This window comes from Stegodyphus dumicola, chromosome 9 (assembly GCF_044657685.1).
Source record: "Stegodyphus dumicola isolate Sdum_Otavi_A_Nest chromosome 9, ASM4465768v1".
Taxonomy (NCBI): domain Eukaryota; kingdom Metazoa; phylum Arthropoda; class Arachnida; order Araneae; family Eresidae; genus Stegodyphus; species Stegodyphus dumicola.
In genome coordinates, this window is record NC_140776.1 from 121,915,140 (window position 1) to 121,943,023 (window position 27,884).

A 27,884-nucleotide genomic window follows, 5' to 3' on the forward strand; every position below is an offset into this window, starting at 1 on the left:
CCAATTAGCTTTTTGACAATGTCAATACTTGAATTTTTGGATGCTGTTAATTACAATTTTTGGATACTTGTTGTTTAGATGCTTGTTTTTGTTTGACTGAAGACAGATAAATTTGTAAATAAGGTAAGTGGATATTTCCCTTGTATAGTGCTAAGATGAATTTCCTTTTTATGTTATTTCATTGTTTGATTTAAAATGTAGTTTACTGAGATTATATATTGGTAAAAGTATAGTTTAGGGTATTCCTTGGCGATACCTGGATACCGATTTTGAGCAATTCTTTGACTCGTTATTTTGGCTTGCGAAGCGGCGACTTTTGCGCCAAAAACCGCCGCTACACAAAGCCAAAATAACAAGACAAACAATTGCACAAACTCAGTATCCATGTATCATCCAAACCACCATCTTCAGCTGCAAAATCATTTGCGGTTTTGCAGCTGAAGATGGTGGTTCGGTAAAACCATCGAAACTAGTCCTGTGAAAATTTTGTAAATATAACGCTGATTTTTGTTGTTTGACTTCTGAATTAGCTAATGAAAACTTTTGACAGCTCATCCAGTCTCACGTGAAATAATTAAATACTTAATATACACTATCTGTTAAACGATAACATTATTTCAGCATAATTTTGGTTGTCACTACTTGAAATCGATGAAATTGAATATAAAATTCAGGAAACACAAACCAAATAATTGTTTTTCCGGCAGTTGTATGTTAATTAGGTAACATTTATACTAGAATGTTCGGTGAACTTCATACAATGACATGTGTGATCATAAAAGCAAAAGAAAATTATATATTACCAATTTTTTTCAAATGTTCTAATCCATCTTGCTGCTTGTCTGCATTCAATAACTTCTCAGATCGACTCAACACTTTCATTGCTCCAGACATTTTATTCGGATTAAAAGCAGTCAAAATATTTCCAAATATGGAACGCGCCGGCTTTTATGTTGCCAGATAAAGGTAACTGTCGTCTGCTAAGTAGAGTTTCTCAAGATTGTTGGGAAAAAAAAAAAATTTGAAGATTTTCATTAAAAGAAATACGACATAAATTTGTGAATATGCTATAATCTATAAAAATCTATAAAAATGCTTGAATATTCACAAAATATCTTGGAGATAATGTTTAATTCAACATATTACTAACAAGTAATTTTAAAATAATACATATTTTTCTACTATTTCTTTAATTTTATTATTTTTACCTGAATTTGCTAAATAAATAAGACTTTGTATATTACGTAATTATAGTAATACTTGTGATACAATATTTGTAAACTTGATATAATGTTTAAATGCAGTAGGTTTTAGGGAATTTCCATGTCATTTTAATTTTATATGAATTTCAAGGTTTGCTATTAATATATATGTATGGTATATTTATTTACTTTTTATTTTAATGAACGTATTCATACATCTTTTATGATTTGGCAACAGTGAAAGTAAACAATCTTAAAATGTGGTTTGTTGCAGAAAGACTTAGCGGGTGCAAAACAAGACATCTGTCTGAAATGTGGTTTGAGCATAAAAGTAACAAGTAAATAAAAAATTGTAGTTATGAAGGTAAAAGAACTGGAAGCGGTTTTACAAAGCCTTGACACTTTTGAAAATCCTAACGTTGAACTTGAGCAGTATGCTACTAGTGCACATATTGCAGGTATCATATATGTAGGTTTATTTTAAGTACAAATTTGAATCACTGCTCATAAAATTGCACTTTAAATTTTTTCATTTGGGTCAATCTCCGTTACGAAAGTAGATAGTTCCTTCCCATTTTTTTTTTTTTTTTTTTTTTTTTTTTAGAATTCGATAAATTTCTTGTATGTTATGCTTGTTGATTCTTGTCCTTTATGTACTTTTACTTCCTTCTTTACACTTATCTTCTTTACTTTCGCTGCTTTCACGGTTTGCAAAATTGTGTTTTAGAAGTCCATGCTCAGAAAGGATTTACTGTATTTCACTGCAGCTTATAGTAATGCTTAATTGGTTTGGCGGTTCGAAATTCTTTTCGACATAATTGAAAATTCAAACTTTAATTTTCATGAATTAGCTATAATAATAATAGCATGCATAAAATGATTAGCTGGATCAAAACTTGAGAAAGAGTGCAATTTGCTCTGTTAAAATTGAATTAAAATTTTTCAGAATTTTTCTTCCTTGCCCACTGCTATGTCAACAAAAGAAAAGTAGCATGAATAATATTCCACTTCAAACAAATATCTTGGGGATTTGTTTATTATTTATATAAGTCAAATAGAAAAATACTAATCCCCACAATCACTTAGAGGCAAAAGTGTGAATCAGTGTATTGCCATCAAATATGGTGTGCTTCCTTAGCTATAGCTTGACTACATCATCTGCGACCATGAGGGCAAACACGCATGTGCCATTCAGACCGAATTATTCTCAAAATAGGGTGGAATGGTTGGGACTTTCTTTCTCTCGAGCATATACATTCCCACTTTCTGGAGAAGAAAAGTCTTTCACGTGTCCTTTTTTTTCGCAGGTAGTAATCCTTGGTAAACTCCCCTTTTGGACGACTATGTATTTTAGCAGACTGCCAGCCAAGTTTGCATTTGAGACGGTCGAACTATAACAGGTGTTTGAAAGTTACATCTGGGAATCTCAGTCAGCCGGGGGGGGGAGGAAATCCCTTTTACAGCAAACTGTTTTATTTAAAGTATTGTAGTCTCCATTTCTCAGATTTGTAAGAAAAAATAATTGCTAGTTGTCTGGATTTTAGAATTTATACTGTTTGTTATAACTTAGGTCATGAAATTTTATTGTTAATACACACTTGTGTCTGAAAATCAACATCTGTTAATGAAGACATGTAAGAACTTGAGTGAACAGTTTTGTAGTTTCTTTCAAAAAGTTAATCAAAGCTTTTTATGCTATTATTTTTTTCTCATCTCTGATCTGCCAGGTAAATTTAGAATATATTCACTTTCTTAGGGTTTTATAATATAAATTTCAAAAAAAAAAAAAAAAAAAAAAAAATCTTTACTTTTAGTTTATCTACACTTTTAATTTCAACTTCAGTAGAACTGCTGTTTTTGTTTTTGATATGTTTCAAGAATATATGCTACAGAAGCCAACCCACACATGCGCACCTCACACATATGATTCAGCACATGTGAATTTATTTATTATACTTTTCATTTAATTATCATTTTGCTGATCAAACATTTCTTTGCAAGTGCTTTTTGTTTGGTCATTATAAATTGTAATTACACTGTGGAATTTGAAGATAAAGTTGTTTCTCTTCAGAGGTATGGTGTTTCTTTCATAGCAGAGAATGTAAAAAGGTATGGTTCTGTTATCAGGACCGGATTCAGAAATGTATGTATGTATGCATGCATCAGGGCTGTAGAGTCAGGCAGATTTTGGGGTGAAAGGAGTCTGAGCTGGAGTCGCTAAAAACAGCTCGACCTCCGACTCCAGTTTTTGTTGGACAGTTTGAATTTCAAATAAAATTAAAATGAATTGAAAAAATTAATGACAAGCTGAGTTATTATTTTTATTTATGGACTGTATGCATTAATAAATAGTTATTTTCTACTTTATTGACATATTAATAAATAAATATAAGAGTGGAGGATGCATGTGATATATTCCATTAGTGATTAAACTGATTCATTTAGTTACAAATCTCACTGGTAAATTTAGGTAAGCAGCAATAGCAGCAAGAACTCCCAAAATTTATGTCATTCTTAGGAAGCAAGCAGGGAAAGAAGCAATTATTGATTAAGCAATGTGATAAGGAAGTACATATTTTATGAAAAAGAGGTTTTTAGAACTAAGAAGTTTTTTAGAAGATGTAGATAACCCTAATGTTTCACTAATAGAAAGACTGTGAAATGATCTTGCAGAATTGCAGAATTGAAAACTTTTCTTTCTACACCGTATATAGCCACAAAAAAGCTGCAATCTGAAGAATTGACAGGAGGCGAGAATGGAAGAAAGGGATGTTTGTTCTTTCTGAAATGGAGGGTTTATTGCAGAAGGAATCATTTCTTCAATGAAGAAAGATAAACTAGTTTGCTAGACAATGAGATCTTATGAGTTCAATATATGTAGATCCGAATCATCAAATTTTCTTGGAGGACAAACAAATTAAAAAGGCAAAGAAAGCCATCTATGAACTGTCATTATGAATGAAATTATTCTCAGAACAATTGCAGAATTTGGATCAGGAGAGTCAAACTGCAGACATTGCAACTGAGTCTCTGTCAACCTCTTTCTTCCATTGATGAATTAGATTTTGAGAAATATTTTTGGATAATATTGAAAAGGCCAAGGCAAAGCGAATGAAAATAAAGAACCAAGAGCCTTTAGATATAAAAATTAAAAAATACAAATAAGATTTCTACACAACCTTTGAAGAAATAGAGAAATATGATTGCACTTGCAAGACACCTCTTTTAGAACTTATAAAAATCTATCCTGAAAAGTTAAAAGAAGTAGCCCTCAACAGTAACAGCTCTTCCTCCTACTCAAAGTTGTGTGGCAAGACTCTTCTCAGCTCTGAAGTTTATCAAACTGGATCTATGGCCCTCCAACAAAGATCTTGCCGAAGCTATACTGTTTCTTAGAAATAAGTAATGCCAGTTTTTCCATTTCATAATAAATGCTAATTAATATATATAATTTCCTATGGCATTTTTTTTTTTTTTTTTTTTTCTGTAGCATCTATTACTTCTTTTATATTAAAAAAATAAGCTGTAACCCATGTGTGTATGTTTACATATATACATGGTTTTATGTTTACATATATATATGTATGAGGAAGTCGAGTTGGAGTCTTTAAAATTCCAGGAGTCTGAGTCGGTCATTTTCCCTCACTTGCATTTAAGTACGAATGCAAGTGTGTATATACATATGCACATGCATGCACATACATACACACATGCATACATTTCCGAATCTAGTCCTGATAACAGAACACTACCTTTAAAAATTCATTTCTGTAAGAAAAGAACTGAACAATATTACTTTCTAAACTTCTGTTGCTGAATTTATTTGGCAGAAGACCCAGCAAACGAAAGTCCATTTCAAAAAAATTTTGAAGGCTATTGCTAAACAGTATATACCATTCATAAAAATCTAAATATTGACCATTAAATGTATTTTTGCTTTGCCCTGATAGTTGTTAGTGCTCCTGATTACTGTTTTATAGGGCTTGGTTTTGAATCCCAGAGAAGGTGCTGTTTGCAAGTATATGCACAGCATGGAGGCACTCAAAATATACAAGTCAAAAGACTGCATGTGTGGTTTGATGGTTGGAAAAGAAGAGTAGAAGACCTTAGGACCATCTCTTGGGTGTTCTTCATCAAAATTGGGTCAGTGGTTACAGCTAGTATAGCAGAACTACATCTCTATGGCCAATGGTGAAATTCTGGAATCTTGCCACACTTATACCTGTACTTGTTTATTACTGTTTATGAATAGAATAGCTCCTGTGATGTTGGTGATATTGAAACAAGAATTGAATATTTTTTCAATCAAAGAAGAAGTTCTATTCGAAATTAGTTCAAATTAGTTCTGCAAATTTATACAACTCATGATGCTTCTGTATCTCTAACATTTATTTTCTGGCATATTATTTTAAGTAATAGCAGTTCCTGTGAGCTGTAAAGATAGCCAAATATATATATATATATATATATATATATATATATATATATATATGTAAACTGGCAAGATATATATATATATATATATATATATATATATCTTGCCAGTTTACAAAGCTGCCTATGAACTGGTAACATTTTGTGGGGATGTGCATGTCAGAAAGTATTGAATTTTCTTGCATTTATCATATCATATATTGTTTGAAGCTTTTGAAAGATATTTTATTAACCTTCTTTTTGTTCATTGTGTAATTTGAATTTTTCTATAACTATATGTTAAAGAAATTTTTTTTTTTTTTTTCTTTTTAATTTGTGCATGCTATAGAAACTGGATGCATTATTAGAGCCAGTTCTCTTGTATTCGGCTTGTGAACTTCGTATAGTAAGTGCTGCAGCCAGCAGTCTTAGGAAAGATGATAAATCAGCCAGAGGTTGAAACAAATATCTGTAACCATGCTAATTGTAATCCATATGGTGAGCCTATTAATTACTTTTTTAGAGATCTAACGTGTTAAGTGAGTTTTATGATTGTTTAATTGAATTAAAATTCTGGTGATTAGATGGCCAAGAGAATAGTTAAAATCTTCATGATGCTTCTTAAACCATTCAAGAACTGTGGCATTCTGACATGATACATTACTATATAAGGTATTTTCTCCCTCTTTTCTGCATGCCTTTGTGGAGCAATTGGAAGCACATCCGAAGTTTGGATTCCAGTGAAGGCATTGCATATTTTTCATGTTTTTTGCATTGATATAATCTAATGACTCATGCAAGTAGTGGCCAAATTAAAAATTGGTCGAAGATAATTCATTACCACTAGGATTAGGTGATTGGGTCTCTGCTTCCCCATTTGCTCTTTTTTTTTTTTTTTTTTTTTTTTTTTTTTTTTTTTTTTTAAGGGGGAATGTATAAGGTATTTACTCCCTCTTTTCTGCTTGCCTTCATGGTATAACTGGATGCATGTTCTACACTTAATAGGAATTTCCAGAGATTGAATCCCAGTGAGAGCACTAGACATTTTTCCTATTTCCTGCATCTATGTAACCTAATGATTCTACAACTATGCCAGTAAATGCAGTTGCTCTCTGGAAAAATTATTATCCTTTGCAGTATGACAGTCAAGAGATAAATCGTTTGTATTCAGGATGCCTTTTAAAGGTATCTGCAGATGAAGCATGATGTAAAAAAATGCCACAAAATTATAATAGTATTGCTAAATAAATTGATGTCATTGTTTGCCTTGTATAGTTATTAGCATAGGTGCTGTTTGCAGGCATCCGGTTCAAGACTAATGTTTTAAAATTTTAGCTACACAATCAGATTAGCTGATCAATCATGAATGCTTGCCTCAGCCAACCTACTGTTCTGGGTTCAGAGTCACATGGAACTTTACGCTTGGCATATTGCGTTGGCAACGCTGTTCCATTTTTCTGAACTTGGTACAATTCCTGATTGTTTGCTTCATCAACTGTTTTTCAAGTGCATTCTTGTGCTAATAAATGATATGCATATTGTTTTCAAAGTCTGACAAATCATATGTTTTATAACAGCAGCATTTTTTTGCATGTTTATGGTGCATAAATTTGACATATAGTTTGTAATGCATTGTGATATGCAGTGAATGGTTATTTTCAGTCTCATTATCACTGTGGTATAGCTCTTAGGAATATGTACTGAAATGCTAGAATCTAAAAACTGGGCTATTAAAATTGCTCAAATTGATGAAGTATTATTTTATTGTTTAATCTGTGATACTTTTTATCTAATTTTTTCCCAGAGAAATGAGTGGAGAAACAATTTTATCTCCAGTATGCAAGACTGTGTATCGGAAATTCTAAAGATATGCATGCTCTTTTAAATATTTTGTGATATTGCTGTTGAATTGAATTTTATGGTTTAAGTGCAAAGAACATGATGTTAATAAATAAAAGTAACACACAAAACGTTAAAAAAAAAAAAAAAAAAAAAAAAAAGAAGCCCCTTTGGGTGTTTTATAAAATCTGAAAGCTTTCGAATTTTTTTTTTATTCTTTCTTCATTTTATCTTTCTTATATCTTGCAGCCTCAAACTGAGCCATCACCTAGAATTCCTGAAAACGAACAAGAGCATACTTATTGCAATTTGCAACAAAATAATATTAAGGTATAGAACAAATGCAAGCTGATGGCTGCTTGGGAAGCAAAGCATTACTGCACTGCATGATTCATAGGTGTTTTTACTGTACCAGTAATATAATTTACAATAAATTTGTGTGGAAAAACAATAATTTAAATAATGATAAATGCAATAATAATGTTATTTATATATCATTTCATTTTTGAACCAGAAATGAAAAATGTTATGACATGAAAAAATGATTGTTTGTTTAAACAATAGATGGACATTCTACTGTATTTGTTTAGTATTTTGATTTTTGAAATTTACTATATTAATGATCTGGAGTTGTTTACTTTAGCTAGAATGCTGAATCTGATTACCCTTGATAGAGATATAGAAGGAAAATTTATAGGTGATTTAGGTTGTGGATGTGGAACTTTATCAATTGCTGCAGCTTTAATGGATGCTGGGTATGTTAAGAGTATATGTATTTTATTAACATTTATTTAATTACTTATGGTATGCATGTTTGCAACATGATGTACATGTCTATCAGTTAATTTTTATGCAATCTTACTGAAATAAGAAACAAAAATAATTGTACATAATTAGTATTGATTGTAATATTATAACATCCTTTTGTTACTTATTTAAATTGCATTGTAGTGTTTTATGATGAGCATTTTAGAAATCAATTTATCTTTTCTCTTTACGATGTGAATATCCTATAATTTGCTTTGGCCGAAAAATTTTAGTCTCAGGATAAGTTGACATTTCTTGTGATATTTTGGAAAATTCTACATTAAGTATGCAAGTTTCAAATAGGAAAAAAAAAAATTTTTTAAAGTTTTTAATGTTACAATGTTAATCTGTAGAGGTTAGTATTCTTGGAATTCTGCACAGGTAGAAAAACCACATGTAATGTTACTAAATTGCCATATAAAGCTCAGTGCTTTCTATTCATTAAATATTTGAATAATTTCATTCAAAATGAAAACAAAACAAATAGCTACATGGGATTTGTTAACATATTGATTGGATTTAAAAATAAAAATTAATTCAATAAAAATATTTCAGCTGTTCATAAGTAAAAGAAAATTATTACTGGCAGTTATCTTTCAGTGTCTGCAAAATTCTTCATTGTACTTCCAATAAATTGTGAATGCCTTATTTAAACTTAGTTAATGATGAGAAGGCTGTGTTTTGTTGAAGAAAATGGTTTTATGAAAATATGGATTAAATGAGAGTGTAGGTGTAGATAATTGTAAGTGTTTTATTTTTTAATGTATCACATAACCTGTATTTAATAGTTAAAATTTTTAGTTTAAATTGCTAAAGTATAACTTCTTTTCATATGCCAATAATGTGGTATTTTTCCGTTTCGCCAGCACAAATCTCGCCAACAAATTTTATTGACGACAATATACAGTATACACATAAAAAATTTTAACAAATATTAGTTCTAAGAATTTTTTATTTTGAAGGCATAAACATTTTAACATCGTTTAAAATTTTGTAAAAAGCCAATAAATAAAGACAATAAATTTGTAAAAAGACGTTAATTTAAGAATTTACTACGCTTTCATGGTTCAACATCCTGATGTGCCGGTTCGTATTACGTGACCCCAAGTGATCTCATCTCTTGTAAGCTATGCTGCAAAAAATCTAATTCTTTCAGTAATTATCTACATTAATTTCAAGTTAAATCTTAATTTGAAATACAAGTTTAAATGCAAGAATTATTTCAATTCGTACGAATAGCTTACTCAGAAATTATGTAAAACTGAAGTGCTTTACTTTGCTAGTGCATTCTAATTAGAATTGATGAATTTAACCCTTGATTTTGCCTTTTCTGTATTTTGGTCTTCGAATGAGCAGTGTGATTGCATCCTAATTGACTTAATTACCATGAATGGCCTTAGGACATAAAATTGAACTATCTTGTAAACATTCTGTGTAATTATGTACCAGTATTGAAAGAAACAATCAATCTGATAAGAAATGGCTGCGACTTGGTTTGAAAATAAGGCATAAAAGATTACCATCAAGGATATTTCGTTTGGCATCAGTCATCCATCATTGGCGACTTTATCATCTGCACCGGCAAAACGGAAAAAAACCGATTATGTTTACCGACTTATGATACACATCGATAAGTTTGATAAAAAAAAAAAGCATGAGAACCACCATCTTGCACCCAACAATAAGTAACTTCTATCTTTTCATCTGTAAAATGTTACCAGATTGTGCCAAGGTGGTTGCATTAATATATAAGTACCCAATACAAAATTTCTACTAATCTATTGCTTAAGGGTGCTGCTGCCATACTTACTTAAACAAAATCAGTTGAAATTAAATTTTTCTTTGCATACCCAAATTACCAAAATCAATTCATTGAAAAACTAAAAATCTTCAAGGAAGTTTTCAATATCAGTACTTCATAAAAACAAGGAACTGATTCCTATTTCATGAAAAGACTAATTTCAGAATACTTTCTGTGCTTTTGAGGAAAAGTTGGTACTTACCTATTTTGCTATCACCTTTGAGAGTTGGCAGAGATCCTGCCAAGCTTCCACTAACCATTCTGGCAGAAGTTTGAAATACACTCATGTCCATAAATTAAGGATAATGAAAAATCAGGCAAAGGAAGAGTTAGAAGCAAAACAAATTTGACTTAAAGCTTATTTATTAAACAAAAGGTAAAGAGCAAAAAAAAGATCCTATATGTTTGATATTATTAAAAAAAAATAGCAATTTTTTCTCCCTGGTGCAAATTACAAAAAAAAAAAAAAAAAAAAAAAAAAAAAAACTATTTACAAAAAACCAATATTACATGGTTGGTATGATTGTTAATACATTGTAAGTCTCCCAGACAATGCAATACAGTCTGTACAACGCCTAGGCATGCTGAGTATCAAATTATCGATCTGATCTTGGGTGATATTACACCACTCAAAAAGCAATGGCTCTCCGAAGTTCCGGTAGACATGGAGGAGGAGGTTGATGGGCTGCAACTCGTCGGCCAAGCATATCCCACATGTGCTCTATTGGATTCAAGTCTGGTGAGAAGGCTAGCCAGTCCATACGGGTGATATCATCTGGTTGAAGGCATTCGCCTACGATGTTTGCATGGTGAGGACGGGCGTTGTCATCCATAAACACAAATTGTGCGCCCATGGCGCCCTGAAACAAACGTACATGTTGTTCCAGAAAGACGTCCCGATAGATTAGGCTTGTCATGGTTCCAATTTGAACATGCAGGTCAGTTCTGGAACCCAGAATAATTCCACCACAAACGATCACTCCTGCACCACCGTAATGGTGTCATTCAATGATGTTTTCTTGGTGGTAACGGGTACCTGGAGCTCTCCATATGAAAGTCCGGCGATGATCAGACTGCAAGCTAAACCTGGACTCGTTGGAAAACATCACACAAGCCCACTGTTGTGGTGTCCACAATGCATGCTCTCTACTCCAGGCTAACCGCAGGCGACAGTGAGTTGCAGTAAGTGGAACGTATCTGACAGGTCTACGAGCATATAGACCAATCTTCCCTAAGCATCTGTACACAGTCTGCCTTGAAATTGTCATACCAGTGGCTGAAGAGAGCTGAAGAGACAGGTCTGAGGGTGTGCTCCGCCTGTTTCTTTTGGCAGTAACTGCAAAATACCGTTCCTCATTTGGCATTGTAACTCTGGGGCAACCTGTGCTGTAACGTCTACTCACATTACCATCATCTTGGAATCGTTGCCAAAGCCTGGATATGACACTCTGGGCAATTCCAAGTTCGTCTGATACTTCCAGCTGGGTAGGCCCACATTCCAGACGGCCGATAATTCTACCACGTAAAAAATCATCCAAATGCGTCCTTTGTGTCATAATTATTCAGTTATTGCACTGAAATGCTTATAAAGCACCTGCAAACGATTTTACTTCTTTGCCTGTATTCCTTATATATCACTCTCTTACACTCTTGTCATTGTGACGTACTGTTGGTGTCATCTGGTTACTTCTTGAAATTTGCATATGATTCTTGAAGATGTGTGTAGTGATTTTACAGGTGATATATATTATTACAGGTGATATATTTATTTTAGTTCAATTTCCACGTGACTCCGAATTATCCTTAATTTATGGGCATGAGTGTAGATCACTCTTTTTTCAACTAGGTAATTAACAGATACAGCAAATAAAAAAAAAATCTGAATAAATATGAGCTCAGGCTTTAAAATATTCTGATGAACAAATTCATTAAAATTAGCATTAATCATTTTAAGAGCCAAAATTCATAATAGGCTTTAAAAAGGCAACTGAACTGTCACTTTCTTTGTAAACTCAGTGAGTATATAAATTTGCTTGAAACCAAATCTTGTGGTGTTGCATGGTTTCATAGTATATTTTCATTGTGACATTTTGCAAACCTCACAGCATTTCAGAACTGGTTATATTGGTTATGCATATGCATAACCGATATAGCCAGTTCGATAACTTAGAAAATATTTTACACCTTGCTGATTTGTAGAAGGCTGGTCTACCTTCTCTCTTGGGAATCTTTGTGTGGTTTCACCCTTTGTGTGAAATTTCTCCTTAGGACAGGATTGCAAGTGCAAGCATCAATAGCTAAAAGTTGACTCTAAATAAAGGAGAAGGAAGGTACATTCATAATGGAACTACTTTTAGTCACTTCAAAAGAAAGATTGGCAAGTCATTTAACAGCTCCCAAAACCAATGAACCATGCATCAATGTGTTGGGAGAAAGCACCAGGTAGAAAATGAATGGAGGCCTTTGGGCAACCTTCCGATGTCTGAATGCTCGGGCATTTTGGGTGACTTCGCCGAGAAAGAGTGAAAAATATCTGCTGATTTTTTTATAATATTGCAGGCTGAGGTATAAAAAAATTTCAGCTCTGTTTAGCTTCATCTGAAAAGCTGTTACTTGTGAAACAAATTATTTTCTTGCATGATCTCTAGTAGATAACCGCATATATAAATTGAAGGCATTTATGTGGTAGCCTGTTAAGCATAAAAGTTGGCGAAGATCAGGGCAAAGTTGCGCCTGTTGTTCATGCAGAATTCTGAAGAAACTGATGCCTCTTTATTTAATAGACAATTAATATTCAACTTCTGTTGTAAAAAGGCATTAGTTGGTTTCTACTATTTTGTTAGGCTCTCTGATTTTACTGGAAGCTGTGTTTAGAATGCTTTAAGTTTTTTACAGTTAACTATTACTGTTTTGTCAGCCATGTTAAGCTATTCTTTTTCCTATTCAATGGATGTAATTCTCTCAACCAGTTGTAAATGAGTGCAGTCCCAAATGTGTTTTTACAACCCTGGAATCACATTTTTTTTCAAATGGGTATTCTGTTGTCACAATTTTTTCATGTTGCATCACCTCCATTGCTTATTCATTTTCCAAATAAAGTACCATATAATTTTTTTTTTTTTTTTTTTTTTTTTATGGTAGGATAACTTAAAAAATAATTCACTGCTTGCTATTCTGTAGAAGGCAGGCCAAATTTTTGTCATTCTCTCAAAATGCAATAAAAAATGCAGCAGAAAATAGTTAATTTAGATCTCTGTTCATAAAAACAAAAAATGGCTTTTTAAGAATTAGTTGGGGTTACATCAGATGAAAAAGAATTTTTTATGAGTGTTTATTTCATCAGTTTATGAGTGACACACTGCTTCGCAACAGTTTCTCAATCAGTGAGATAATACATAAGTACCAAGTTAATAGTAAGTTGTTCATTAATAGTGTTACAGTCTTTGTTAATCTGATGAATTACTTTTACTTAATAGTGGCCATCTAATATGTGATTATAAATAATGAAAAATGTTTAAAGAAACATAATTTTTTTAAATGATCAATGTCATTTGTTTTAGAAATAGGTAATTTCAAAATATGACGCACAGTAGCTAGCGCATCGCACAGCAGCACCACAGGTCCAGGGTTCGATCCTTAGGCTGGGCAAGGTTTACTCAGCCTTTCACCCCGTGAGAGGGTCAATAAAATGAGTACCAAGTTCGCTTGGGGACTAAACACTGGGGATCCTGCGACAAGCTGACCACTTGTTCAGGGCATATGCTCACGCATCCTGAGATAAAAGCAGATATCAGGGCACTGCAGGCCATAGCCCACTAGGACTGTTGCACCATTGAGTTTAATTAATTTTGAAATATACATTTGTTTTGCCATGCTTGGAAGTGATGCTTAGAAATCTAAATAAAGTGAAAATTGTTGAAAAGGGATTGCTTCCTTATTTGTTGATGTGATATATTATATTAAAATCATTGTATGCTCACTCTTCTATATGCTGATTCATATCTCACTATTGATTTTATAATTTCAGCTTTTGTGTTGGTTTTGATATTGATGAAAATGCTTTAAACAAATGCAAGTCAAATAAAGAAAAAGCTGAATGTGACAATATTGATTTTATTCAATGCAATGTTTTGGATTTACAAGATACAAGGTGGCAAAAAAAGTTTGATACAATCATCATGAATCCTCCATTTGGAACACGAGGCAATGAAGGCAAGTTCTGTAATTATTATATATTTATTTAAGACTCTAATCATCTTTAATTATATATGTATGCATATTTTTCTTTTATTATTTTGTATTCCTTTTTTTGTACAGGCTTTCTTTGTGTATGCAACATATTAAAAAAATCAAGTATTGTCAAAAACTAAGCAATTGAATGTGAATTCTCCCCCCCCCCTTTATTTTTTTTAAGGCTTTCAAAATAATTTTGGTTTTGAGAAACTTAAATGCTATATCATTTATCCCTAAAGAAAAGTGTGAAAGCTAAGTTTGATACTATATCTATACCAGACTATAGTTATGTTAGGAAAAACATGTATTTAAATGCATAAAATATGCCAAAACAAATCAAAAGAATGGGTATGCTTTAAATTATGAGTTTTCATTATAAACAGGAGTCAAACAATCAAAAATCAGGCTATGGAATACACAGTTTCCTGAAATTCATTTTTTATAGGTCAGTTTAAGTTTTTTCTTTTTATGCTTTAAGATTTATGCAAGTAGACAATATATAGCTGCCATGTCCTCCGGTTTTTCTTCACATCTTCTGGCAATGTTGCCAGGAATTTTTTAACTAAAGTAGCATGTGATTTCAAGATCATGTGATATTTTGTGACGTCATTGGTATACAAGCTCACATACCTTGGATGTCAACACAAATTCAGTGTCCATGGATTCTGTAATTTATGACCTGTCATTTTATTATGTATATGAGTAGCTTACAACCTGAAATTCAATTCTTGGTCATTTTATTATGCATGTAAGTTTTAATGAAAATCTTAAAACTTTACATTGTTTAAAACCTTTATCTCTACTTTTAATTATTTTTCAGTTACTTTAGGTTATTTTTAGCTCAAAATGAACTATTAGTCTGAAAACAAGATTTGTGTTTCGCATTTTGTTCAAGTCTATTGGTATTCGGCAAAATGTAAGATACTTATCTTTCTAATTAAATCTGTCTGCTTTGGATTAACAATCATTAGTTAACGCACCAGCTGTAATCTGAATTAAACTTTGCAAGCCTACTCAAAATCACTAAAATATTAACAAAAAGGCAGTCAAACACATGAAAATGCAGGCAGGTGATGCACTGAAAACTGAATGCACATGCACTCATGCACTACAATCACAACATTGTCAGTTGTCAATTTTTTATTTAAGTTTATATGAATTATTTCTTTTATTATAAATTAATTTTAATAGATACATTATTTTAACATATGCTCATTTTAAGATACATTCTTAACGTAACAGGAATTAGCACGAGAAAATTAGCAAAGAATTATTTTTAATCTATACTAAGGAAAATGTTTCCTAGCAATAAATAATATTTATTAAATTAATAAAATTAAAATAGTGCAAATGCCATTTTCAACCCCTACTGATTTTAAACAAAACTCTTCTTTAATTTAGAAGTCAAACAACAAAAATCGGCTTTATATTTTAAAATTTTCACAGGACTAGTTTCGATGGTTTTACCGAACCATCATCCTCAGCTGCAAAATCGCAAATGAGCAAGATAAGATATATTGATTAGATAAGATAAGAAAGACTTAACAGGAGTTAAGCTACTGCCGCCATGTGTTGATGAAACGAGAAATAAAACATATTTTCTTTAAAGGCTGAAGGCAAAGATGGATTGGAATTAGGGTCGTTAACTAGTCCAGAAAGTTTTTTTTTTTAATGTGAAATGCCTCTAGAAAACTCAGTTCACCAATGGAAGATGTTTTTTTGAATAATTTTGGCAGCAGAAAGATTGAAAGTGTGATTTTCGGACCAACAATGTTGAGCAACAGAAGAATTTCTGTGTTTCCTTTTTGCTAACATATGCCTCATGTTCCTTAATGCAAAATTTTAAGGCACTCTTAGTTTGACCAATGTAAATTAAACCACACTGGCAAGGAATCCTGTAAATACCCCAGGAATTCATATCCGGAATGGGGTCCTTGAGTATGGAACTCGGAATTTTATTCATGGGAGACTAAACGATCTGGAAGTTAAATTTCTGTAAAATATGTGCATCTTTATAGCTTATTGATGGAAAGAAGGGAATGACAGCAGAATTCTTATAATCTCTTAAAACGAGAGTGTGCCTATTGGTGTGTTGAGATGAGAATTTTTTAACTGCTTGATTAATAAGGTGGGCTGAAAAAAAAACCTGTTAGTAGCTGCTGCTTTTAAATAATTTAGTTCTTCATCGAAAGACAGTTTGCAGGAGCACAGAAAGCATAGGAATAAAATGAAGCTAACTTTTGTTTAGTCGTATAACATGATTTGAAGTGTGGTGGAAGGCAAACCGATGAAGGTTTACAGTTATCGGACTATTCCGTGTTAAGAAATGTGAGGCACATGTTAGAAAAAAGGAAACACGGAAGTCTTCTGTTGCCCGGCATAGTTGGTCCAAAAATCACACTTTCAATTTTTCTCAAGCCAAAATTACTCAAAAAACATCTTCCATTGGTAAATTAGATTTCTTAGAGGCACTTCACATTAAAAGAAATCTTGCTGTTCTAGTTAATGACCCTAATTCCAATCCATCTTTGCCTTCAGCCTTTAAAGAAATTATGTTTTAGTTCTTGTTTCATCAAGAGATAGTGCCAGTAGCTTAACTCCTGTTCAGTCTTTCTTATCTTATCTTATCACTATATCTTTTCTTGTTCATTTGCGTTTTTGCAGCTGAGGGTGATGGTTCGGTAAAATCATCGAAACTAGTCCTGTGAAATTTTTTAAATATAACGCTGATTTTTGTTGTTTGACTTCTAAATTAATACTTGTTTGGCATGTTATTTATCTTAATTATAACTTTTCTTATTAAATTTTATTTCATTTGAATTGTCTTAACCTAATCTAGTTTTTATAGAACTTTTTATGATGATTCAAGTAATGTTTGATTAGTTAAAATTTGCATTTAATTTTTTTATATCAGCATATGGTAGATTATTGAATTTATGTACATATTTAAAAGTACTTTAATAAATAAAAGCTCTGCTCAGGATTTTCTCAGTATAGAAGTTTAAGAAAATCTGAAAATTAAATTAGCCAAAGATCATAAAATTTTAGAATATCTAATTAAATTTTAAAACATTTTACATCAGAATCATATTATAAATGGTTCAGAGTTGTGCATTATTACTAGAGAAGTTACCGAGATGAACCCAGACAGTCTAGGATTTTTAATTACTTCCAGAACTATGTCTGGGATATAAAAGCATTTTGCATAAGTCCGAGATTTTGCAATAAAGATGATTGTCTGTTCAGTCAGTCAGTTTCATCAACAATTGTATCAGTTCTAGTAGAAAGGATTTTCTTAACCTGAACAATATTCAGTCACCAGAAAAAGTCCTGATTACAGTTGACAACTGAAGGAACTTTTAACCATTAAAGAACTTTTGAGTGGAATATTAAGAAATGGTAAGGAATTAATTTTTTTTAAATGTTAAGAAACATTTAAATAAAAAATTGAATTAAAAATATTTATGTAGTGAATTTTATGAATGTATAAAATCTAACAAAAATTGCTAAGGGAAATATTAAAAATATGCAAGAGTGGAAAAGGAACAAGATTTTTAGCTATCTTTGTCATTTTTTCAGTAGACATGTTATAAAAAATAATGCAGTCTTACATATTTTGTTGTTATTACTGTAAGATTTCCCTTCATTCTTTCATGCCAGTTTTTATTGGTTGTACGAGCTACATGTAGGCTTTCTTTGTGTAGCACACATGTAGGCTTTCTATTCATTGAAATTAATTTTTCATAAAGTGTCCTGAACATGGGCATGTACAGAAAGTTTTCAAGAGAAAAACATTGGGAATGATTTTTCCATTTTGGGGTTTACAAATAAATTATAGAATGCAACATTGCATCAATAAAGAAAAACGTGCAATACTTAAACTTTACATGCATCAGTACAAAAATTTTACTTGATTCTTGTATAATCATGTACCCCATTCCTTTGTTTGGAAAAGATCTGCAGTCCTGGGTTCCCATTCCTAAAATATGGTAACCCTAATTATAAATTTAACTTGACTTGGTGTTCTATTGAAATAGAAGTGGTGCATAGCAAGAAAACCTCCCAGGAACTTGTGGTTTTTGTGTGGGAACATCTTTGTCTGGTATAAAGGTCGAAAGGTAAGACTATATTGTTATCATTTTAAAATAAAAAGGCGGGAGTTGTACAAGCATTTCATTAAAAAAAATAAAATTATATCTCTGTTTTAAAAAAACAAAGTTATCAGAAAGATTATTTTGTATATGGAGATATTTGATTGATGTACTGCAAACATACACATTTTATCAGACAAATCAAGAAAATAAATAATTAATTATATTCGAATAAATATTAATTTAAAATATATTTTTTAGAAATTGATTAAAATAAAAACTGAAGTTTTCTGGAAAATTTTGTTTGGAGATAATTTGGTGCCCCTCTGGGAGCAGCGCTTAGGGCATCATATAGACCCCCTTGCCCCCACTCGCTACGCCACTGGCATGTAAAATAAGTAAGTGTGGTAGTAAAATAATGTCAGAATATTAGGACATAACAATTAAGATAATTTATTGTGCTCTGAAATTCAGAAGGCTTTGAAAAGAGTCCAAGGGCCAAAATGAACATTTTGTGATGAATACGCAAAAGTGAAAAAAATGCAATTATTGTTTGCAGGCATTCCGCTATAAGATGTCAATATAGCCACCATGGGGGTCTATGCAAGATTTCACACATCATGTCATGCTTTATATAACATTATCCATCACCTGCTGGGAAATTTATTCCATTCCTCTGTCAATGAACAGATGGGGGTGTTCTTGTTTATTGGAGGACATTGTCAACCAACAAGACTTCTCTCCAAAGCATCCCAAACATTTGCAGTGGGATTCAGATCTGGAGAATGTGCTGGCTATACGAGGTATTGAATATCCTCGCTCTCTAGACACTCTGAGGCAGTGACTGTTCGACAACATGTTTTGTTGTCATCCATGAAAACCAATTTATCACTGACAGCACCAAGGAATATGCGAACATGAGGAGCAGAACATCATTAATGTATTGTTGGATCATCATAGTCCCAGTTGTAAGCACATAATGTGACATATGGCCGTTGATCACTATCCCAGCCCCTACCATAACACTATGTGCAGGATCTCATTCCTTTTCATGTCTGTTTGCCAGATTGTATGCAGTATTACTCTCATGTAACATCAGTTGTCATCCGCAATCAGACAAAAGAGGGAACCTACTTTTATCTGCTAACAGTAGACTAGCTCAGTCATCTTCCTTCCATCTGCAATGCTGATGATACCATTGCAAACGTGCAGAACGGTGGTGTCTAGACAGTGGAATGCGCACAACAGGATAGGGAGTGTATAGTCCTCCTTGATGCAAATATCTGGCTGCAGTTTTTTGGGAGATTTGTATGACAGTAGCAGCAAGTAACTGATTTGATACCTAAGTAGCTGTGCTGCACTGGTTCCCTTTCTCCGCATCACTAAGTGCACTGCGCAAAAAATAGGGGGACAGTTCTATATCTCCCATTCTACTGGGCTGATTGACGAATTTCATATTGTGTTTTTCATGTCTTGAAAGCGTGACTTAAGATATATATATATATATATTAGATTTTTATATATATATATAGCATTGTTCTAACACAGGTATTTTTACACAAAATGGAACTTTTTCTGAAATAACATACCAGTTTTTTCCATATTTCGATTCTACGACTCAAATTATGCATAAATATTAAATTTTGTAAAATTTGCTGCTAAATTTACGGAGAAATTTAAAAATTTAACTTGGCGCAATTTTTTCAGTTTGTGCCAAGAATAATTCACTTGGCGAACTTCTTAATATATGGCAACCTATTTTCCTTTCCCTTCCATTGTGCAGAAGTGGAAAAAAGTCATAGCGTTCCTAGCTTTTTACATTGTGCATGAGCGGAAAAAACAGGCACATCGTTTCTATTTTCAAATAATTTTAGCAAAGTGCCTAAACTACATTTGATGTTATTATCGCTTTCAACAAATATGCCAAATTTCAAAATGCGCCAATATATAAATTCACATATATTTTCAAAAATTTTGAATAAAAAACTGTAATTTATAAAAATTATTTAAAAACACCAATTTTAAAAATAAATCATAAAAAATAGGTGAATTTTATTTGGAATGAACCTAAATTTCGAAATATCAAAGGAAGAATAATCAAATAAGTTTAATAAAAAAATGAGATTAATAAATATATATCTAATTCAATTAATATTGAGGAGCTGAAATTTTGAGAGCTAATTTTTTAAAAACTACTTGTGCGATTTTTGCAGGCATAATTTGAACTATAGAATCGAAATATGGGGGAAAATTGGCATGCCATTTCAGTAAAAGTCAGATTTTGTGTCAAAATACATATATTAGAGCAATGCTATATATAAACCGAATACAAACCCTAAGTTGCACTTTAGAGACATGAAAAATGCAAGTTGAATTTTGTTGAATTTTGTCAATTGGCCCAGTAGAACGGGAGATATAAAACTGTCTTTTTTTTGTTTTGTTTTGTTGTTGATGTTGTTGTTGTTTGTTTGTTTTTGCGCAGTGTAACTATCACCTGCAGGCATTGTACTGTGAACATGATCTTCCCTGTCGCATTCGCTACGCATTCCATTTGTTCAAAATTATTTCCAGTCTTGAAATAACACTGTGACTGACGTCGAACTACCTAGCAACATCTGCTAATTTTTGCCCATTTTCAATCTTGCCAATGCATAAAGTCATCTTAGTGATGTGCGAAAGATAACATTAAAATTGCAGGTTCATCAATTGATTGTTTCCATTAAATTTTGCTTTTGAAAAACAATGATCAATATGCGTAAACTCCCTTATACCTCTTATCAGCACTATCATGTGATGAACAACTTCGGCAGTCCAAAATTTGCATGCATATCTTACTGTATCCCACACTTGTGCTAATATGCATATTTTCCTGCCTTCCATTCTGTGGTTTGTGTCGCTGCTATTGTCGTCCGTCCATAGCAATTGTCCAACCGTGTAGTTAGTTATTGCAAGGCACTTATTATCTTGGAAAATTAGTTTCTTTCAAGCCAATAGAAAACAATTGTTTGCATCTCAAAACTGTTAACTTAGAAGGGCAAACAACAAATTTTTCTTTTTTAGTTTTCTGTGTATTAAAAGTTTTATTACAAACAAAAGTTACAATTTTTTTTTTTTTTTTTTTTTTTTTTTTAAGTTTTCAAAATACCAGTGTTTTTACTTTGTACTTTTAAATTTAAAAAAAAAAAAAAAAATGGGTCTTAGATCTAACTGACCTTAAAATGTTAAGTATTTTCTCAGTATTGTATTTTAAAATTTATTAATATCTTAAAATTTGCATTTTTTGTAATTTGTAACTTTTTTCTCCATGCTTTAGGATACTTCAGAATCTCTTTTATTGAAAATGTTATTAATTTCAGAAGCAAGCTTGAAGTGCAGTTTTAATGTTTCAATATAGCAGCACTTTAAAAAAGAGCTGACATTTATAAAACCATCATTAATGCGTCTTCTAATTAGGATATTAGCATCATTTACAGGATGGATTTATTAACATATGGAGAAAATTTTTTACTCCTACAGAGTTGCTAACTCTCCCGATTTAGGTGGGAGACTCCCGATTTTCGACCTCTCTCCCGCCAACCCGATTTACAATATATTTCTCCCGAATTTTTCTTATTCTTAAAATTTCTCACAATTTTTATGGAACTTAGCTTAATACTTTGTGATATAAACAAAAAAAAAAGTGATTTTAGACGTCTAAAAGCAATTGATTTTTAAAATTTTAATTTATTAAAATTTAAATTAAATGTTTCTTTGGAAACAAATGACCAAAAAGTTATTAATGCAGAATGTCTGTTCTCTGCCTTTTTACTGGAGCACAACCTGTCACTGAATGCATCAGATCACGATACAGCTTTATTTAGAAAAATGCTTCCCGATAGTGAAATCGCTAAGAAATACTCAAGTGCAAGAACCCAAACAGGTGCAATTGTTAAAGAAATGGGTTTGAAAAATAAATCATCAGTTATTGATTGCATTAAAACAGCTCCGTTCTGCCTCTCTACGGATGGAAGCAATAATACCGATTCAAAACTGTATCCAATTGCTGTTTCTTTTTTTAATTTAGAGTCTTCAGAAATTGAGTGCAGTTTACTTTCTATCCCCACTTTAGAAGGACATTTGAGGCTTTAATATAGCACAGCTAATTACTAAAACTTTAAAAAATGCAGTCCCTCTGGATAATTGCTTAGCATTTGGTGCTGATAATGCACCAGTATTGGTAGGCTTGAAGACTGGTGTTGCAGGCGTCTTAAGAAAGGAAAATTCAGATTTGCAGATTATGAGGTGCACTTGTCACCTCTTAAATTTAGCAGCTGAAAAAGGGGCAGCTTCTTTACCAAAAAATGTGGATGAACACATTGTTGATATTTATTATTGTCTTGAAAGGAGTTCTAAAAGGAAGGAAAAATTGAAACAGTTCCAACAGTTGCATAACAGCAGTTTACAATTAGAAAACTTGGATGAAGTTATAAAATTAGCTAGGATTGAGACCCAGTGAAGTTTAATTGGAAAATTGAAAGGTGCTGGTGGAATTTTAAAATATAGTGAACTGTCTAGAATTATGTTGGCTATCTTGACAGTTCCCCATAGTAATGCAGAGTGTGAGAGGATTTTCTGTGTTGTTGCGAAAACGAGGACTAAATTTAGATCTAATATTAGTGATGACACATTAGAAAAACTTTTATTAGTGAAAGCAGGCCTACGTGGCAATTGCTGTGAACAAAATTATGAAGTTTCTTTCTTAAAAAAGCAAAATCTGCCACTGTTTATAACATTTGTACGAAAACTGATTAAAGTGTCTTTTTTTTTTTCCCCCTTAAACGATGCAGGTAATAAAAATGTTCTTTTATGTGTAAGGTATTTTTGTGTTGCTTGCATTTAAGAATTAGTTACCATTTAAATTCATTATTAAAAACTATATTTTTGTCATTTAAAAAGTCTTTTTAACATTGTGAAAAATCTCCTGATTTTTAAGTGTCATAGGTTGGCAAGCATGCTCCTAAATTTGATTATTTATACATATATACACCGAAGAGGCATTACATTATGACCACCCTGTTAATAACATGTAGGACCACCTTTTAGCCCTCAAAACTGCCAACACCCGGTATGGCATTGATTCCATAAGGTGCTGATAGGTAGTCTGAGGTATCTGGTAGCAAGTGCTCACCAACTGGCCCTGTGATTCCCGCACATTGCAAGGGAGTAGCGTGGCAAACTCCTTGCAATGTGCGAAAAATTTTTCCAGATGAGACCATAAATGCTCTATTGGATTAATGTCAGTTGAATTTGGAGGCCAAGGCATGACTTGAAAGTCACTGAAAAGTTCCTCAAACTACTCCCTGATGCTTTGATCCTTATGACATAGTGCATTATTCCCTTAATTGCATTTCTCGCTGGAAATACTGTTATCATGATTGGGTGAACCTGGTCTGTAGTGATGTTCACGTAATGCACAGACGTCGTTGATTGTTCTATGGGGATTATGGGTCCTAATGTGCTTCATGAAAACATTTGCCTGCATCATAATACCCCCACCATCGGCTTGTCTCTGTCCAACTGGTCATCTGGGAGCCAGGGTTCCTTTGAAAATCGGCGTATTAGCACACACCTGTCAATGTAATGGACCAGAAAACGTGATTCGTCAGACCTTGCAACTTTCTTCTAATGTCCTATTCCAATGTTTCTTGGCCCATTGCAGACGCAGCTGTGGATGACGTGCCGTCAGTGCAAGGACATGCTTCGACCTCCTGCTGTGTAGGCTTATATGCAGCAATATCTGCTGTACATTGTGTTGAGAAACACTGTCTGGGTCACCACTGTTGTAGCGGGTGATGATTTCAGCTGTTGTTGCTCTACAATTTTAGCTTTCTAAAAATACCATTCTTTAATTTCTATGAAAATTAGAGCTGTAAAAAATATAATTTTAATTTGTCATCGAATGCTTTGATAAATGATAATTTTTACTTAAAATGCATTTTTCTCCAAATGTTTTTTTTTAATCGATGAACCTTTTCTCAGGAACTACTGCTCATAGGTATCTAAAATTTTTATGGCTTATTTATTATGTTTCCTAATATGTACTGAATTGAGCATTTTGTGATAAACTAAGAAAAAAAAATTTATTATTTTTTTGTGTGAGAAACGTGTTAAAGTTTACTATGCCTAACAAAATATTCTGTAAATTATTCTAAAATTCAAAATGTTTCAAAAGCTCATTTCAGTATAATCAGATAGGTAGACTTTAATTACATAAAAAATTTCAAGCGTGTATCAGGTTATTTCAAGCAGGGTTAGTTTTCAGTCAGCTCTCATCTTTAGCAATTAAGTATGGAGGGGCTTTTTTTTTTTTTTTTTTTTTTTTTTTAACATTTTGCCGAGATAACATAAAAATATCAAAGTATCATATTCCTTGTAAAAATGTTTTTGAAATATCCATTATATTTTAGAAGTCAGTATGTGTAGCTTTGTATTCAGTAATATCTGTTTTCCCCTTCCTATTTTATTATATAATGCTAATTATTTGTGTAATTAATTGAATGGTTGAACTTATATATCAGTATTAGTTTCAGAAGAGTGAAATTGAATCATTTATCTTTAACCTACTTTCATTTCTATCATTTGAAATCAATACATAACCAAAGGTTGAATTTTTTAAAATTATTAGTGTACATATTTAGTTTTTCATTTTAAAAAATTTTAATTAATGCATTATTGTTTTTGTTAAAAAATGTTCATTATGTCAGATTATAATTTGAATTTTCTGTAATATATTTCAGGTATTGATATTAATTTTTTGAAGACTGCTTTTTCATTAGCTAAACATTCTGTATATAGTTTACATAAATCCTCAACAGTCAGAGTAAGTATAGTAAACAATGTCTTTTGATATACTTGTGTATTTAAATTTTTATAATACTTTTTTGTTAATTTAATTTAGTATATGTATTTTTAAAAATTTTTATTATACATCTTTTCTGACATATGAATAGATATAATATATAATGTATTTATTTATTTTACAATGATAATGGATATTCTGTCACTGTGATTATTATATAATCTAAAATGAAAATATAATGAAATATTATCTTTGAATTCTTAACAAATATAATGAAACAATGGTTTGTTTTTAATTATGAGGTATTTATAATGTAGTTACTTTTATATATAATAACTTTTATAGACAGAGCATTTTTTGGTCTCTTTGAACTTGATTTATTTTAGTGGAAGAAATTCATCTGAGTTCTGGTTTGAAAGTTAATCAGAATAAACTGCATATAATTTTTAATGCAGCTTTTGTGAGAAATTTGAAAATTTTTCACATACACACTGAACTTGGTTATTTTTATAATTGCATTTTCCCCATTCTTAAAATTTGTGGGTTGTTGCAAAAATGACAGTTGAATGACCTTAGTTTTTAGTGGTTTGGAAGAGTGCAAATTCTGATATATATGCAATTTTTTGTGCCTTCTAATAACATCACACATGAGCATTACAATTTTAATATTTGCTTCATTCAGCAAGTATTAAACACTGAGTGATATTAACATCCAATAAGTCACAGAACCTAGTAAATTGAGATTGTTATACCTGAGTTAAAATTGGGAAATTCTGTAAAGGTCGAAGTAAAGAGCATCAATGAAACATTTAATGAAAAAACAACTAACGAGACACATGCTCACCATTGGTTTGCAAAATTTCACTCAGATTTAAGACTACAAAATAAATTTTATGGTCATTATCCATCCTGCATTGATTTGAAAGAATTAAAGGATTTATTAGAACCGGATCCATAACAAACACAAGACATGACTTAGACAGTAAATGTACTTTCTTCAACTATTTCACAGTACTCAACAATAATAATAAAAGTATGAAGGCTCAGGACGTTTATGCCTCATGAACTCACCAATGGAATCAAAGCATGTCATTTAGAACAGTGCTCTTCTGTCTTTAAGAAGAAGTAATGAAAAAAGACGCTTGATATCTTATTGCCTGATGCAATCTCGGCGGGTCCTAAATTCTGCTACCAAGTGCCTCCCTTAAGTTCTAAATTTTTGCTGCCCATAAATTTTGGATCCCAGTGCTTTCCCTAAATTCCAAAAATCTTGTCTTCCTTAAATTGTGCCATCCAGTGTGGCTATATGAGCTCTGGCGCCGGTTCTGAGTTTATGTGAGAAACAAATCAGTTATTCTTAATTCAGATAGCCCTAAATGTAATCTTTTGGTCTATGAGTATCATTAACAAAATTAATTTTTAGCATCTGGAAAGAGATTTTTGTTAAAGTTTTTCTTATCAGTATTTCTTAGTACATTTAACTTAAATCTGTAATCATTGCCAAACAGAATGTTAATATAATAGGTTACCATAATCTTTATACTAGTACTTAAAAAAAAATTGTTTGGGCATCACTGCATGAGTCATTACTGAATTTGTCATGCATTGATAAACATGCAGTGATAAGAGCAAGATATAGTAAATAATGATTCTCCTGGTTAGGGTCAAGAATATAAAATATTAGTAGGTATAAAATCAACGATGTTTCTATCTAGAATGTTTTGGTGTGAGATGTATGTCAGGCAGACACTCAGCTACAGAGCCAAATCATTGATCACCCAAATTAATGCTAAATCATTGCTTCTTCGATAACGAGGTATTTATTTAGTACCCAAGAGAAATTAAGAATGGGGGGGACTCTCCACATGTTTTATCTGGGGGGGGGAATCAAATGCGCATGCATAAAGCATTTTTTAAAACAAGTTGTTGGCAATTTTGAGGTCCGGATTTTAGATCATTCCGGATATTGGACATCCGGATCTCAGACTCTGTACTATATTCTAAATTCAGTAAACAACCTTTGTAGTGTGAAAAAACATAATTGTGCAATCTTTAAACAAAAATGTCCAAGAAAGTTAAATGCATAGACACTGGTAGATATGCATCTATAAATAAGATTAGGTAGGAAATATGAAGGATTGTAAAGCAAAATCAGTTTTAATTCAATCAAAATAAAAATTTAAGAAAGTATTTCTTAATGTGAAATGACCTATGCATGTTAAGCTGTCTAACCTCTGATATCTTTATTATAAATATACTTCAGAATATATAAGAAAATTAATGGGTGAAAGAAATTGGAAAAACCACCACATTAAGCAACTCTGTCAACAATTTAATTGTAGTTTGAATTCATTTTATATATTATTTTATTATATTTCTGTGTTCTTATATTATATATTTTTCATTTTCAGTATATTGATAAAGTTGCTAAAAGTTCAAATGTGAAGATGGAAAGTTTATTTCAGCTAAAATTTGACCTACCTCAGACATATCGGTGGCATAAAAAGGATTCTAAAGATATTGACGTTCACTTTTTAAAGTTTACCTTTCCAAAATCCCACAAATTAAATCCAAATAATATTAAAAAATCCCATAAAAAGTAATTTCATACTTGTTTTTGTAAAATAATTGCTTTATTTAATAAAATATGTTAATTTTAA

General features: G+C 31.8%; 2 protein-coding genes across 6 annotated transcripts in view; one reads left to right on the forward strand and one right to left on the reverse strand.

Moving 5' to 3' along the window:
• Nucleotides 1-944, reverse strand: part of Rpn6 (regulatory particle non-ATPase 6) — a 60,054-nt gene extending 59,110 nt beyond the window's left edge. Inside the window, exon 1 of one of the 2 annotated variants that reach the window (XM_085824034.1) lies at nt 804-944. In XM_085824034.1, coding sequence (XP_085680160.1) covers nt 804-894 — 91 coding nt within the window. In that variant the 5' untranslated portion in view covers nt 895-944. The remainder of the gene's footprint in view (nt 1-803) is intronic. The other variant, XM_085824035.1, reaches the window with a different exon arrangement.
• A 526-nt stretch (nt 945-1,470) lies between these two features.
• Mettl5 (Methyltransferase like 5) lies at nt 1,471-27,884 on the forward strand. Of its 4 annotated transcripts, none has more exons than XM_035353099.2 (6): nt 1,504-1,660; nt 5,965-6,113; nt 8,098-8,209; nt 14,090-14,274; nt 25,163-25,245; nt 27,636-27,884. In XM_035353099.2, the coding sequence occupies exons 2-6, from the start codon at nt 6,053-6,055 to the stop codon at nt 27,825-27,827; spliced, it is 633 nt and encodes a 210-aa protein (XP_035208990.1). In that variant the 5' UTR covers nt 1,504-1,660; nt 5,965-6,052; the 3' UTR covers nt 27,828-27,884. The 4 variants fall into 4 exon arrangements, with proteins under 4 accessions (XP_035208914.1, XP_035208990.1, XP_035209117.1 ...); XM_035353165.2 differs by having other exon boundaries at nt 1,520-1,671; XM_035353023.2 differs by lacking the exon at nt 5,965-6,113 and having other exon boundaries at nt 1,471-1,660.